Source organism: Staurois parvus, unplaced genomic scaffold, assembly GCF_062004578.1.
Source record: "Staurois parvus isolate SC_StPar_1 unplaced genomic scaffold, SC_StPar_1.0 ptg000299l, whole genome shotgun sequence".
In the NCBI taxonomy this organism is placed as follows: domain Eukaryota; kingdom Metazoa; phylum Chordata; class Amphibia; order Anura; family Ranidae; genus Staurois; species Staurois parvus.
The window spans coordinates 10917608-10933307 of record NW_028318095.1 but is presented as its reverse complement, the minus strand read 5'-3'; the positions used below and the strand labels follow the sequence as shown (position 1 = coordinate 10933307).

General features: G+C 40.8%; 1 protein-coding gene across 2 annotated transcripts in view; it reads right to left on the bottom strand.

Moving 5' to 3' along the window:
• EPHA3 (EPH receptor A3) overlaps nucleotides 1-15700 on the bottom strand; it is a 544240-nt gene that overhangs the window by 92996 nt on the left and 435544 nt on the right. For both annotated transcript variants that reach the window (XM_089682929.1, XM_089682930.1), the window contains exon 9: nucleotides 11683-11750. In XM_089682929.1, coding sequence (XP_089539055.1) covers nucleotides 11683-11750 — 68 coding nt within the window. The remainder of the gene's footprint in view (nucleotides 1-11682; nucleotides 11751-15700) is intronic.

Here is a 15700-nt window from a genome sequence, read left to right as displayed (position 1 = left end):
TGCTTAACTGACAAGAACTTGATGGCAGAAGAGTCTTTAGAAAACAACACTTGTGGGGGTGTCGATCTCCTGGTGTCCTCCTGAAGTCTGCGGTACCTCCTTTGAAGTATAGTACACACTAGAGGAAACAATAATGATGTAGGAATCGGCAGGAGGAAGGAGAGGTGGTTAGTATGTTCCTTTACAGGGAGAATTTTTATGCAAAATGGAATCACTTTATGCATGTTAAAAGTGCAATTTATGTTACTGTGTGTACAGTGCTCTTCCATACCAGCAGATACCAAGAAAAGGTTACTGTAGTGGGCAAAGTATCCCCACTGGTACACTGGTACTGGGTTATCACCGGAGGGCATACCACTTTGGCTTTTGGTTAACACTAGGCCACTTATATTTATTCCTGTTATTCCAAATTCTTTAACCTTTCCCTATAATATACAGCACTTTCTAACCTGATGCCCATTTTTCTCTTACCAGAAGATAAACAATAACAGCAGTGGCAGAGAACTATATCACACTATATGCATTACAATGGGCAGCCTTGCCCAATGCAGTCCCAAGGCATAGATAATGCAATTTGCCTTGGGATAGATTTATTAAAACTGGAGCACTCAGAATTTGGTGAAGCTGTGCATGGTAGCTAATCAGCTTCTAACCTCATTGTTTGTTCAATTAAGCTTTGGCAATAAAACCTGGAAGCTGGTTTCTATGCAGAACTGCACCAGATTTTGCACTCTCCTTATTTAGTAAATAACCCCACTTGAGTCTTCTGGGTTAAAGCCGAATTCCACCCAAAAGTGGAAGGTCCGCTTGTTTGCCTCCTACCCCCTCCACTGCCATATTTGGCACCTTTTGGGGGGGGGGGGAGCATACCTGGTTTTGACAAGTACCCACTTCTGGCTCAGTTCGCCTTGGCAAAGTGAGCCAGAAGTTCGGTCCCCTCCTTCCTCCTGCTGTCTCCTGGGAACCCTCACAAGTCTAATCAGGATGTGCAGCATGACTCGTGCATGCAGAGTGGGCACCTGGCTGTGAAGTCGCAAGCTGTCACAGCCTGGTGCCCACAGTTAAGATGTTGGTGCCAGAGAGAGAAGGAGAGAAGAGATGGCACGAGTGAGCACAATGCTGGACCCTGGGACAGGTAAGTGTGTGTTTAATAAAAGTCAACAGCTACAGTTTTTGTAGGTGCTAACGTTTAATAAACACTTTGGATTCACATTAATGCACTGCAGTAGTGTGCTCTTACAAAAGTAGGACATTTTTAAACCTGGTTACATGTGAAAAATAGTGGCTCTAGTCATTGATTTGTACAGGATACAAATCTGGCCATGTTGCTGTTGACCACTCCTTTTTTGCAGGGTACATGGAAGTAGTTTCTCCACCACGGACCATGGATTCTAACCAGTGGCCTCCCATCTGAAAGGCCATAAACTGATATCCAGACTCCCATACCCCCCCCCTTCCCTCACCTCTCTCCCTCTAACTGATCTCTGGCATTACAAAACCCCCCAAAAATATTCCTTTTCCAAATCTAAATTACTCACCTAAAGTATTGGTCATGTGACCCTCTAGTCCTGAGTCTTCTGTTTATCGGAGGAGAGGTCATTCTTTGGATATCCACCATACTACCTGAGAGACATGGATGCTTCATACTGTCCAGTAGTGGGGTTCCCTTAGGATCCAGAAGAGGAGTCTGCAGAGGTAACATCAGTGCACAGGGACTGTCAGGGACTGGCTGGTGTAGGCACATCTGTAGCGCTGGATTAGCAGTTCCAAGCATCCAGAACAGGTGCTGGCAATGCACTTGGATGGCGCACTTAGGTAAGCATATCTTGCTGTGCAAGGTATGGAAAAGAGAATGTGCAGGATGGGTTAGAGTTAACATTTGCCTGCCTTAAACAGGCACCATGGGGGTTCATTTACTAAAGGAAAATAGACTGTGCACTGTGCAAGTGCAGTTGCACTCTTCAAAGTGCAGTTGTTCCAGAACTTAGTAAATGAGGCCACCCTTCACTTTGAAAAAAATGCCCAATCACATGCAAAAAAAAAAATAAAAAACCACCATTTGTGCTTGCACATGATTGGATGATGGAAGTCAGCAGAGCTTTACCACATTTACTAAGCTCTGGGATAACTGCACTTGCAAAGTGCACACTCTATTTGCCTTTAGTAAATCAACCCCTTTATCTCTGCAACTATGACAATTTTAACACTGCCTCCAGCCCTGCAAGACAGGTAAGGTCAGATGGAAGGGAGCGTGATGGTAAGCTCTATACAAGTATTTTACAAAAAACTGTTTGTTTACACCTTTCTAATTTCCACAATCATAACTGCAGACTGACTTTTGTCAGCATGCGTTCAATGATTGTTACCTTTTCTCCATGGGGAAGGGAACAATTGACACCATTGGCTAAGTTAAAAAGACAAATTGCAGCGTATCCCAGCCGTGCAACAATCAGAAAATTCCGTCTGGATTTCTCGCCATCAGCTGTTCTCGAAATCCGACTGTCTCTGCTGCTGTTACCCCCCAATGTATGCCCATTTAGCAACAAAGTATTTATTTTGACGGTAATTTACAAGTAACTAATACAGACCTGTTTACTATAGCATAGGATGGGAGATTGTTTATAGTAGTCTCAGACTTCACTCAGACTTACACTCTGTAAAGCTTGATTAATGCATGAGAGCTACTTATATTTAGACCCCAATTACAGGTGTTAAAATTCCTGAGCTTTACATGGCTTTGAAGCAGAAACACCTTATCAAACAGCACTAGTTACACAAGTGTGGAAACACTTCTTTTATGAGCTTTTCAAATCTGATAAAGTGATGCTTAGAAAGCATTTTTCTTGCCAAAGACTTTTTACAGCCAGAGGAGATTTTGGAGTCTTTAAATATAAAGTTTTTTTTATTTTAATGCTACAAATGTCAAATGCAGTTGTCATAATACTCAGCTGTCTCAGAGAAGACTACATGGTTTTGCTAGTGACATCATTTTTTTTTTTCAGGTTAGATACATTTATGAGCCAGTTCATACCAGTACCCTTTAAATGTGTTTCCCATGAATTAGGAAAACATGGGAACTGCATTACAGTTTACTTCAAATGGTTTTCTAATGCCTCGTTTATACTTCAGTGTGCAGCTGCGTAACAGTATTAAAAAAAATGGCAGTATTCCTTTTAGACCCTTGCACAGAGCACCGTCTAGGAGCAGTGCGTCTCCCTGGTATTGTAGTGCACCTGGGAGGGATAGGTGCAGCACCCAGCCCCACTGCAAGCAGTCTGTTAAAGTCTATAGCGGGCTGTGGCTGCAGTGGGCTGACCAGCTGTACTGAGTTGCATCCATGTTTAGGGCACTATACATGCAGGGACAAAGGTTCAGAATGCAGAAATCCTGCATTCTTAACTTTTATTCCTGAACCCATGGGGACATCAATCAGCCCTGTCCATTCACAGCCTGCCATAAACTTAGGCTACATTCACACTTTGTCAGCAGGCATCAGACAGGCATTCTGGGAAGCGTTTCTAACGCTTCTAAAATGCCTATGAAAATTCGGCATAGGGCAGCACACAGTGCTGTTCACACAGAAGCGTTAGCGTCGTGTCGTGGCAAAACTGATGCCTCATGTTGAGTCAGAAGGAGTTGAAGCCTCCCATTCAAGTCTATGGTGCCGTTCCGCAAACGCCTGGCAGGCGTTTGAGGTGCGGTTGCGAAGCGTTAATACCATTTAACTTCATTATAGGAGTTTGTGGTGCGGTTTTAACGATCGGCAAAGGCTTATCATTGCCTCAAAACTGTGCATAGAGCGTTTTGGGAGCGTTAAAAATGCTTCCCAAATGCCCGTCTAATGCCTGTCAAACGCTCTAGGGACGTTTGGCAAGAGTTAGAAATAAAGTCAAGTGTGAACGAGCCCTTAGAAAGGCTTCCTGCAGTGGGGCAGGATGCTGCACCCTGTCCCTGTCAATTTGTGAATAGGTTTACATATTACAAAGCCTTCTATGTTTGGGCAAGAGGAGAGGAGGATGGGCAGATCAGCTGTAGGATAGGAGACCCAAAGGTCGAGCTTTGGAATAGCTGTACTCCCAGTGCTCAGTAAAATTGGAAATTGTAAAAGAGATAGGTCTATGAGGTTGCATACACCTCATTAGACTTAACTGATAGTAAGCCAGCAGATTTTTAATAGTCAGGGAATTGGCAGCTCAGATCAGAACACCACATTCTGGGGGAAAAGGGGAAAGTTTAACTGCTTCCCCATACCTGAAATCACTGGCTTACTCCAAGGGCTCTGAGAGGAAAGTACAGAGCAGTCGGGAAGTGCTGCAAAGTATCAGACCAGGTTCACATCTGTGTTAATGCAGGTACATAATCTTTGTGTATCATACGTTAACATACGTTGTGTTATGGCAGCTCCTTTATTTTAAATGGATTGCCAAAGCCCCCAACAAGACTAAAATCATAGCTGAACCCTTTTCCGGGAATGCAGCACAGTAGCTGTAGAACATTGGGGTGTCATTAAAAATAAATAGCACTGTTGTGCACCAGTGCACATATAATCATAATCTACAAATATATCAAAGGTGATTACATAGTATAAACTGTAATAACCTCTTTATTCTATGTCAAACTGGACAAAATGAGGTATAATCTCAAGACATGGGGATCTTTAAAGTTAGAGCAGTGGTAATGTGGAGCTCTTATCCATATGCCAATATGGCTAAAATAAATTCACAAATACACAAAGGTTTAACTAGATGGACCTGTGTTTTTTTTTTTTCAAAATATTCAACCATGTAACTGTATAATGTGCAGAGTTGTGAACGTAGCCACATTAGGAGGGCTTTCAAGAGACTCTGTCATTTTGACCTGAATGACTAAAGCAGCAGATTCTCTTTAAAGTGGATCTTTGCCCATGACAACTTGATACAAAATAATGTTCTTTAGCAAAGGAGCATGCACTGCACATTAATAATTATGCTACCAAAATTATTGTGTGCTTTAAATTGCCTCCAGCACTGCTCCAGTTTCTGCCATTTTGCTGAAGCCCAGATCCCCTGAGCAGCAGTAAATCTTAAAGTGTTACTAAACTCAGGACCCTGCATTCACTATAACTGGTCTCCCACAGTACACAGAACATGGACATGCAGTTATTTTAGTAAATATAAACTGCTATATACTGCTTATGAAAAAAAGATATTAGCAGTGTTGTGACTTCTATCAGTGTCCAGCTGAGCACTGGCTAAAGCTTATAGGAAGAGTTTTCATTCTGTTCTGGCTCTCCTATGAGGCTGCATAACCCCTGACCCTCTGTCTGGACAGTGCTCATTGGCCCTGTGCTGATCAAATGCACCCTCCCAAAGGAAAAAAAAAACCTATTTAGTAATACACACTGGACTGAGCACATGCAGAGTGACTCCTAGAACTCTGTACTATCAGCAGATGGATTGGGGATAGTATAAAAAGGGGAGGATCACAGAAGACGGGATCAAACAGCCTTTTTACACAATGCAAAGGATTAACCACTTAGGTTCCACAGTGAGTATAACAAGCATTTGTTTACTGCATATACAGACTGATTTTACTGTTGTGGGTTTGGTAACATTTTAAGGCTGTCAGCAGATCTCTCTCTGAAAGTTAGGCAAAGTGCCTAAAAATAGAGAGCATTATTGGATTTAAACAGTATTAATTAAACAATATAGTCATTTATATTTAATATTTTATGTAGCTATACCTGCAACAGGGGCCAGTCTGAAGTGATCTAGCAGAACTTAATTTTCTGATTAAAGTTCCACAAAGATTCTCTTTAAGGTAACAAGTGACTAATCTCGAATCTCCCCCATCTCATACAGAACATGTGTCATCGGTATTCACTATTCGGGTTATTGGACTTTGCACAACTTCATGATGTTTTTTCCAGCTATCCCCAGCCTGCTGGAAGTGAGGACTAGTCTCAGTATGAATCAGCTGGGAATGGGGAGTACTAATTATTGTTAAAACATCTTTCCAGATAATGGAAGACCATTTCATTAGCTATTGTTACTGATCTGAATGATCTAATCAATGTGGAAGGCACGTGGTAGAAAACCACATGATACAGTCCAGTAATCAAGCCTGTTCTAACTACACTGCAGTAATAATTATTCGGGCAGATTACACATCCATCTGTATTAGCCTCCTGGTGCAGAGACATGTTATCCACATTTTATGTCTGTTTATGGCCATCACAAAATCTTTAGCTTGTTCAGCATAATTTGAAAGTGTTTTTTGTTGTTAAACTGGAACCAGACATTTACCAAAAGGGAAGAAAAATCTGCCACTGAACAGTTATTCAAAAACAACATCATCTCTGTTATAGTCCATCCACAACATTCTGCACAGGCAGATTTACAATTCTAAAAGTCACCAATTAATGCAGCATTATTGTCTTTATTTTTTTTTATTTTTTTTTATATCTCCGTTGAGTATTTTTCCTCTTTTTTTTCCCATTTCAATATTTAACACCATACACTTTCATCATTAACACATAAAAAATACAAACTATTCCACTATGTTCTCCCATCCTCCCTACCTCCCCCTAAATCCCACCCAATTCCCCCGGTCCATGTAATTCTGTCCACATTTTCCTATCCCTTCCTATACATCACTATATCTCTTTACTTTAATCCTCTCTCCTATAATTTTCTAAGGGCTCGTTCACACTTGGCTGTTTTACCAACGCTTGCCAAACGCCCCTATAGCGTTTGGCAAGCGTTGGTCCGGCGTTTGCGGAGCGTTTTTTACTGCTCGGCAAATGCTCCGCAAACGCCGCATGCGCAGTTTAGTAGTGGTTGCTAGGCATTTACTGAGCGTTAAAAATGCCCCACAAATGCCCATAATGCAGTTTGAATGGTGTTACTGCTCCGCGAACGCTCCCCAACCGCACCGCAAACGCCGGCAGGGCGTTTTCGGAGCGGCACCATAGACTAGAATAGGAGGCTTCAACGCCTCCTGACTCGACCAGAGGCGTCCGTTTTGCCGCAACGCGATGCAATGCAAACGCTTCTGTTAGAACAGCACCATGTGCTGTAATGTACAGAATTGGCAGAGGCGTTTGGGAAGCAGTAAAAACACTTCCCAAATGCCTTTCTGCCGCCTGCACACAACGCTAGTGTGAACGTAGCCTAAGTCTTCAGTTCAATTCTCCTACATCAATCCAACTGAGGTTCCCACCATGTCCAGATATATTTAGATGTCTTAAACTCATACCAACTAACCCATTCCTTTCTAAACTTTTCCATTTTATCTTCATCTATGTGGTATAGCTCTTCCATCTTATTTATATAGTCAACTCTATCAATCCAGTCCCTCAATGTTGGGGGATCCTGTACCTGCCCGTATTTGGGGCTAAGTCCCTTTGCAGCACTAATTAAATGATATATTATATTTTTTTTCATTGTTTCACTGGTATTTCTGATCCATAGAACAGATTTCCCCATGGATCTTTCTGCATAGTGATCCCCAAAATTTCCTGTATAACTTGTATGATATCCTGCCAAAACATATGTATTTTGGGTCAATCCCACCGTATATGTGCCATAGATTAGAACAAAGGACGAACTCCAAACAATCCACTTTATTGAACCAAGATAAAACCAATACAGACAGTGGAAATACAGTGGGGGACTGGCAGATAAACACGTTTCACACTAAAGACAGCGCTTATTCATTACCCAGTGGACCCATGTACAAAGTGTTGGTTTTAAGCACCAGCAACAGCTGTTCCTCCTAATCAACACTGGGTCCACCTCCTGCTACACCAAACCGATTTAAAGGTAAAGACAGTACTGTGACTAATAATTTTAACATCTCCAAAGTGCAACGCATAAAATCCGATGCACCTACCACAGGATATGTGCAAGAATTCCCGTGTCGCACAATGGAGAGGGAAAAAATGAAAATAAAGCTGTAAAGAATGTACGGGAAGAAGAAACAAAAAATAACCATGAAGAAAACACCACATCATGTATAAATGTATGTATATTGGATCCATTCCAAATAAGAAGATATACAAATTATAAAAATAAATATGTCTCAGATCAATGACAAAGTATCTGTCCTATCCTCACCATTCCAGATATAACAAAGACCAAAAAGACTAATAAGGTGATGGAACAGGCAGAGACACAGAGAATAATCAAAAAGGATCAGCACCAAATAAACGCATGTAGTCAAATAAACACATATATTCAAAAAGCTGGTAAAACATAATCACATCAGTGAGGGAAGGGGCCATGGCTGGGCAAGGAAGTCACTCATAAATATGGGTAAGATCCCATTAAAAAATCAAACCAATAGGAATGCGTGTACGCAAATAAAACAATCCAAAAGACTTCACGTTTGCACAGCAATCTAAAGCCATCTCCACCCCTAGGAGACCTGTCCACCCTCTCAATGCCCTGTATGCTCAAAGCACTAAGGTCACCTCCATGAGCACTGTTAAAATGATTAGTGACATTGGTAGAATGATTCTTTTGTATTTCATAAACATGATCATGGAGGCGATCTTGTAGCCTCCTAGCCGTCCTACCAACATATTGTACTTGGCAACTTCTACAGGTGATCGAATATATTAGATGCTTAGTATAAGTCCTCATGCACTGTGCGCATTTTTACAGCTGCTGTTGTTAGCTTTTGATGTTTTTTTCTACAGCCAATAAACTCCCCAGCATGTTATCCTATGTGTCCATCCACACATAGACTGTAATCAACGTTTTTTGGCAGGGGCATTTTTTTGGCTGGAAAAAAAACTCAGGACTAGTGGGTTTCTAGAGGAGTTTTTTAGCTGTAAAAATGCTCTAATGCTGAAAAACGCGGTAAATCGCAGTAAATCATGAAAAACCAGCATTTTTGGATTTTTTTTTACCAAAAGCAAACACAAAAAAAGCGGCAAAACGCTAATACAAAAATGCTAAAAAACTCACGTTTTTAACGTGACTTTACACAACTAATGTTGCCAGCACTATTAAAATGCCCAGTGTGCATGGAACCTTACAGTTGTTGAAGTTCTTGATCCTGTAATCCTTGCCACTAACCGTGGATCTAAATTCCTCCCCTTTCTTAAAACAAGAGCAACAGGGACAGCCGTCTATACCACAGCTATAGTTACCCTTAAAACAGCCATGTTCTCCAAGTTGTTCTAGAGGAGAAATAGTTAGAGGACAGAGTATTGTCCAAAGTTGGTGCATGTCGGGAAACAATTTTAGTACCATGGGACAATATTTTTGCAAATATGTCATCACTCAGAAGTATGGAAAGATAGCGCTCAATGATCGGAGGATGCCCAGTGGGAGGGGCGAAATGCATCAAGAACGGACGTGGTGATATTAAGTCTACGAGGTTTGTGGAACACTAGCGACCTACTATTGTACACTTGGAGATTCATGCCTATTGTATCTGGAAACACGTGAGTGCAATACCAGTGTGTCTGCTTTTACTAATAAACGGAATTACACTATTTTGGATGCCTCTCTCTATTCCTTACATGTATATATCTATCAGTTCTAAATCTGAATTACTGGGAATGATAAGCAACATTTTAATCAGGAAGACTACAAGCTGCAGCATGATTTCCTACATTTGAATCACTGGGAATGTCAAGCAACATTTAATCAAGAGGACTACAAGCTCCAGCTGACTTCCTACATTTGAATCACTGGGAATGTCAAGCAACATTTAATCAGGAGGACTACAAGCTCCAGCATGATTTCCTACATTTGAATCACTGGGAATGTCAAGCAACATTTAATCAGGAGGACTAAAAGCTCCAGCTGACTTCCTATGCCCCTCCAAAAGCGTGAGACTCTTATTTCACCATAAGAGTCCATTAAAGTTGGTGAGTGAGGGGGCAAAAAGGCGGGGAACACAGAGAACTTATCACCTTCTGGATGTGAAAGGGATTTTTGTTCACATTTAGGACATTATTTCACAATTTATTGTTATGTGTTTATTATTTAAGCATGCTTTTCATGTCATATAACATACATTGAGGCAGTGCTCCTGCTATTTTGTGTATTATGTTGATAAGGTTGTACTTTTTATAGGAGCAGCAGCCCAGTTTTTGTTTAATATTGAGTGTGCACTATTGATTGGTGTGTCCTAAGCACAGGTGATCATTATCTATCATTCAGTGTTTATGTCCTACAACTGATAATGAGATCTACCAGCACGATACAGGCAGGGTAATTTATGGTAAATATACCTGACCAGCCCTCTCCTTAACCATTTCCCACCAGCTGTATGCATGTATGCAGTGTCAGGGTAAGTGGACATTGAAGCCAGGTTGCTGTATATATGCACCTATGGGGAACTTCTTTTTTTTGCGCAGTCCCAGAACAGTGATCTAGCTGTCATGGACAACTCCTGGTTATTCTTCTTTAGCCTGGGTTCACATATATACAGTGCGTTATATTGCATGTGAATTGCACAGGAACCGCACCTCATTCCTGTGCAAATTACATGCGATTTGTGTGCGGTGCAATTGGAGTCATACATTTTGTATGGCTCTAATCGCACCGCACCAAAAAGGTGCAGGACTCTTTTTTGGGTCCGCACTAGAACCGGATCGCATTTGGGTATTCACACCTATGCTATCCGATTCTGCAGATCGCAATGCATTTTGCGGACCGCTTTCGGGGTGTTGTTAACTTAACATACATACCTGCAGTGGTTCACATGAACGGGGTGCGACTCTAATGTGGTACGGAATTTGCACAGAAAACGCTGCGAATTCTGCATCGCATCAGTGTGAACCAGGGCTTACAGTCGAGAGCTTCCAATTATATGACCACTGTGACAGTCAATCACAGTGCTCACATGATCAGAAAGTCCGCCTCCGCCTCCTAGTATTAGGACCCTCTAAAGGAGCAGTGCAAGTGGTTAACAGTACAGAAAGCCTGCCTCCACCTAACAACTGCACTTTCACTTTTACCATCAGCTCATCCCCAACAGTTATTACCTTTAGTATCTCTTGACCCTCCCTTTTAAATTGTAAGCTCTAACAAGCAGGGGCCTCTGATTCTTCCTGTATTGAATTGTATTGTAACTGTACTGCCCTCCCTCATGTTTAAAACACTGTTGGAGCTATATAAATCCTGTATTATAATAATATAATCATAGAAGGGGAAAGTTGGGTACAATCTATAAACAAGCATAGTGCAAGTAAAACTACGCAGAAATTTCTCAATGTGTTTTGTACAATATGTTATGAGAACAGGAACATGTAACAAATATAAAGTGGGTGTTATTCCAATTTGGCTGCAAAAGTGGAAAAACACTTTAAGGTAAATAATAATAATAACATTAAAAAAAGAACATTTATACACACTAAAAGTACCCAATCATTTCCCTTTAAGATAAATGCAATTTTCTTTTCCAGCAGACAACAAAGTAGAAAATGATCTGGACACTTTCTGATTAAAACTTGGAGAAGCACGTCTTATGAAATATACAGAATGTCACCTCATTATTCTCCTTACAGTATTGCAATAAGTAAAATAACCGATAGGTGTCACATATGTGTAAATGTACCATGTTTCATTTGTTCACATCCGTCTCTGTGATTCAGTGAAGAGCTTAAGTTAAGGCAATACAAATAAGAATGCACTCTTCCCACATGATCGGTGTTAAATGGACCTTATAAATCACAACACTTACAGTGACCATTTCCAAAGTGGAGTCTTTTTTCATCAGGGCTGTGCACAGATTTATTGTATCCACAGAACCTACAAGAGCAAACACAAGAAATCATTTCCTCAATGATACAGAAAAACATGTTGACGTTATGATAAGACAGCAAGTGCATTGTTATGGCCCTGACTGTTGTACGTAAAATCTGGACAGTTCACCAAATGGCCAAAGAGGATAACTAAGGACTTGATAATTTTATGCACACTTCAGTCACTTGACATAATTTATCAAAGTGTCTGAAATATAGTTAAGTTGGCTATACATAGATTGAAATTTGGTTGGCTCAGCAGGGACTGGCTGAATTTTGATCCATAAATTGGGCAAGTTGGTTGTACAGAAGTCGATCCACCAATTGATTTCTATAAAACTGCCCTGTAGATTTTTTTCCGCTTGATGGGCACCACCAGCTATAGCTAGCAGCGCTGATCAGTGTATTGTGATAGCGGGTAAGTCTCCTAGCTGTCAGAATACAATAGCTCTGGGATGAGTGTTTCCCTCTCCACATCGAGTATGTGGATGGGGGAATGGAATACTTTTTTTTTTTTTCGTTCAACTCTCTGCTTGAACAAAAAACTGATTCATCTATGGGTTGCCTTAGGCATAAATGTATCAACTGGATGTCCAACTTGACAGAAGCTGGCCATACACCACTTAATTGCTTTCTACACACTCAGCAGAAATTTGAGCTGTGTACGGCCCTGCTGGCACTGCTTTATTGTTCGATCGACTTTTATTGAAGGGAGCTTTTTCGGAAAATTGTTGTCCAAATAGCGACTGCATGAAATTAGTATCCACAATAACTCCAGGAAAAACTTTTTCTTTCAGGGGTATCATAAATGTCAAGTTTATTCAGTCACTGTTTATTGCTGTCTGTGTGTGCACAAGAGACAATTTTCATATTCTGTCACAGTCTTTCCAAAGTGAGAAAAAGAGGGACATTGGGATATTCCCCTCATCTCCTTTTCCCGTGACAACTCTGAATAGTGAAACTGAGGGTGAATTTTTTCAGCGGAGGTGCAGCCAGGAATAGACACCTTATATAGGATCTAACCTTTCACCATGCTACAACTCAAAAATAATGTTTTGCCCGAAGTTCACTTTAACATTACATTGCAGTACTAGATTGATGTTGTGTTTGGCAATGCTGAAAAAAATAATTGTAGCAGTTTCCAAGCATATAGCTTCAATATCCCTGACCTCGTGCAGCTTTCTGCTATAAATCCTGAGATATAGACAGAAGGCTGCAAACCGCTTGGTTACTTCATAACCAGCTAGGGACAAGTGCATATGACACTTATGGAGGAGCTGAATGTTAGAGCTGAACTCTGGGATAAGCAGCAAATATCATCTAAATACACGTTTCATACAGTATGTGTTCTTACTTGAATTTGGTTTCCTATGTGTACTACTTCCATATCTGTGAAGTAATCCAGTGTGAAACTTTGCCTTTATGCAGAGCTTCCTGTAATCAAGACCTATCACTCCTTCTCTTTCTCCTTGTGCAGGGTGACTGGTCTTGTATCCGCCCCTTCCTGTATTTCTCTGCAGGCAGCCTGTAGTGGGTGAAACTGTAGGGTTCCTTCCACAGCTCTGATTTCTGCACAGGCTATGTGTAGCACAGTGATGATGCCACTGCTACTTTTTTAATATTTTGGTTTGCAAAGACAACATTGGATTTATTTCCTTTGTGGTTTTTGAGGAATATATTTAAATGCACGTTTTAGTGCCCAGAGGTCAGCTTTAAATCCTTCCCACTCCCTCCTAGTGACCCTTTAACTGTGTGGCATGACTACTGTGATTGGCTCTCATGTGGTTACATGATCAAAGCACAAAACCTCAGCTGCCATTGGCTCATATGGAAAGCATATTTTACATGGTCGGCAAGAGGTTAAAGACTATGGCTGCAGAGCTGCAAGACAGGATTGTTCACAGTCTTCTATGGCAGGGAACAATTGTTAAGATTGTTAATTGAAATCAACAGAGTCACTTTAACACATGTATATAATGTTGACATAGTGTTTCTTATCTGAACACCACACAACCCTTTAAAGAGGTACACTTGCTGGAAATCATAGATAAGCAGATTTTTTTAAAACATACTGCAAGCATACTCAATGGAGAGGAGTATGCCACTGAAGACAATTGTACATAACTTTCCATACATGGTGATTAAGACCAATGTGGGTGAAATGCGTCAGTAGTGGCTGACAGGTGCAAACTGTGTATGAAGTCTGTGCTTTCCCTTTTGTGATATAGTTGTTATACCCAGCGTGTGGACCAAGGCTTTGTATTTCCATGCAGTTTAGGTGGAAAAAGAAAAGCACTTTTGAAGTTGAGAAAGAATGACATGGCGGATGTGGTTCATATTATTCAGAGATGCTCATAGCATCAAAATAGAGAAAGAAAGTAGATATCGCTAGGGAGGCAGACACAGGTAGTCAAAGCAGAAGATATGAAAGATGTAAAGGGCAACTTGTGTTCTGCAACCAGCAAAGTCCCCACTATTAACTTTATAACATCAATATCAGGTGCTGATGCTTTGTTTCTACCACCTGTGTATCTCCTTCATTAATATAAAAGTGCAAATTGCAGTGCTCCTAGGCTGAGTTTATTATAATTAGAAAAACATATCTGCTTGCATTGGGTTATTGCATATGGTCAATGCATTCTCTAGAGCTTTACTAAATAATAAACCCACTTGTAATGGAAACTGGATGACTGAATCACCCAGTGGATGACTGCAATGGGGAAACTTCCTTATTTGAGTTTTTGGTTCTGCCACCCAGTCCTGCGTTTACAAAAAACAGTAATGTAATCAAATGTTTTCTGCCGATCCTGCATGACCCTTTTTGAACGGTCAAAATAGGTAAGCAGATCTAAAAGCAGCTGCAAAGATAATGTTGCCAGAGTTTTTGAGACATATAAGATGCAGGTGGTTGTTTACGCAAGGTAAACTTGATCCTAACGTGAAATATCACTTAAACGTGGACTAGGCCATTGAGTAATATTTTATCTGAGGTTAATAATTGCTTTAGAGTCAGCAAAATAAGGCCCTTGGTATTGGAAAGAAGGTAAAGCTAGGTTCAACTAGTAAGATAGTCCTATGTCTACAGGTGCACTGAATCATTAATCAGATTTTGTAAAGGTCTCAGCGGAGGTTTATTAATCCCTGGACAGTTTGGTGAGGTTACTGCTCAATAATCAGGCAAGTTGGGTTCATGCACTGGGTCAGGCACTTGGTGGAGTGAGGCTTGCTCTAATGATGTTACATTGTTTAACGCTTCCAGCTGTGTAAATCTTGATTCCCTTATAAAAGTGCTTATTTATTGACTCTCTGAGGAACTAACATGATTAAACCCGTTTAATATTTGCTCTGAATATGATTTTAAAAAGTGACTGTGTGAACGAATCAGCCATTATCCATCCAGGAAGCTGCAGGCATAATAAGATATGACCTCACATCTCTTTCCCAGCTATATGTGTCCATGGAACATCCAATCCTATGGGATTGGCTCTCAAGGAAACGGAAAAAAAATCAACAGTCGAAAATTTATCCCAAGCAACACAAAACCCAAAATAACAAGTCAATCCGCGATAGCTGAAACCGAGGGATCAAAGAGTAATGGACCTTAACATCTAAAACGTTGCATTAATCCGCAGGAAAACACGTGTGCATTGAGCTCGACAAATTTGAAGAATGAGATTTTGGACGATTTAATAGAAACACAAGGGAAGCCTGAGGTCCATGTGGTTATGAAATCTAATCCTGCAGTTCTTGAAAAGCCACTTGCATAGCGTAGTTTACACATAATCAGAGCGCACAACCCAGGCTTCTCCTAAGTGCCTAAGATGTCACACCTGGCTTTAATAGAAATAACACAGTGCATGAGATAGTAAACTTAATCAGGCGTACACAGGTCAAATCTCAGGCAATCTGATTTAATAAGGTGTGAAATATAGCTACAGAAAACAGCAAACAGTTGAC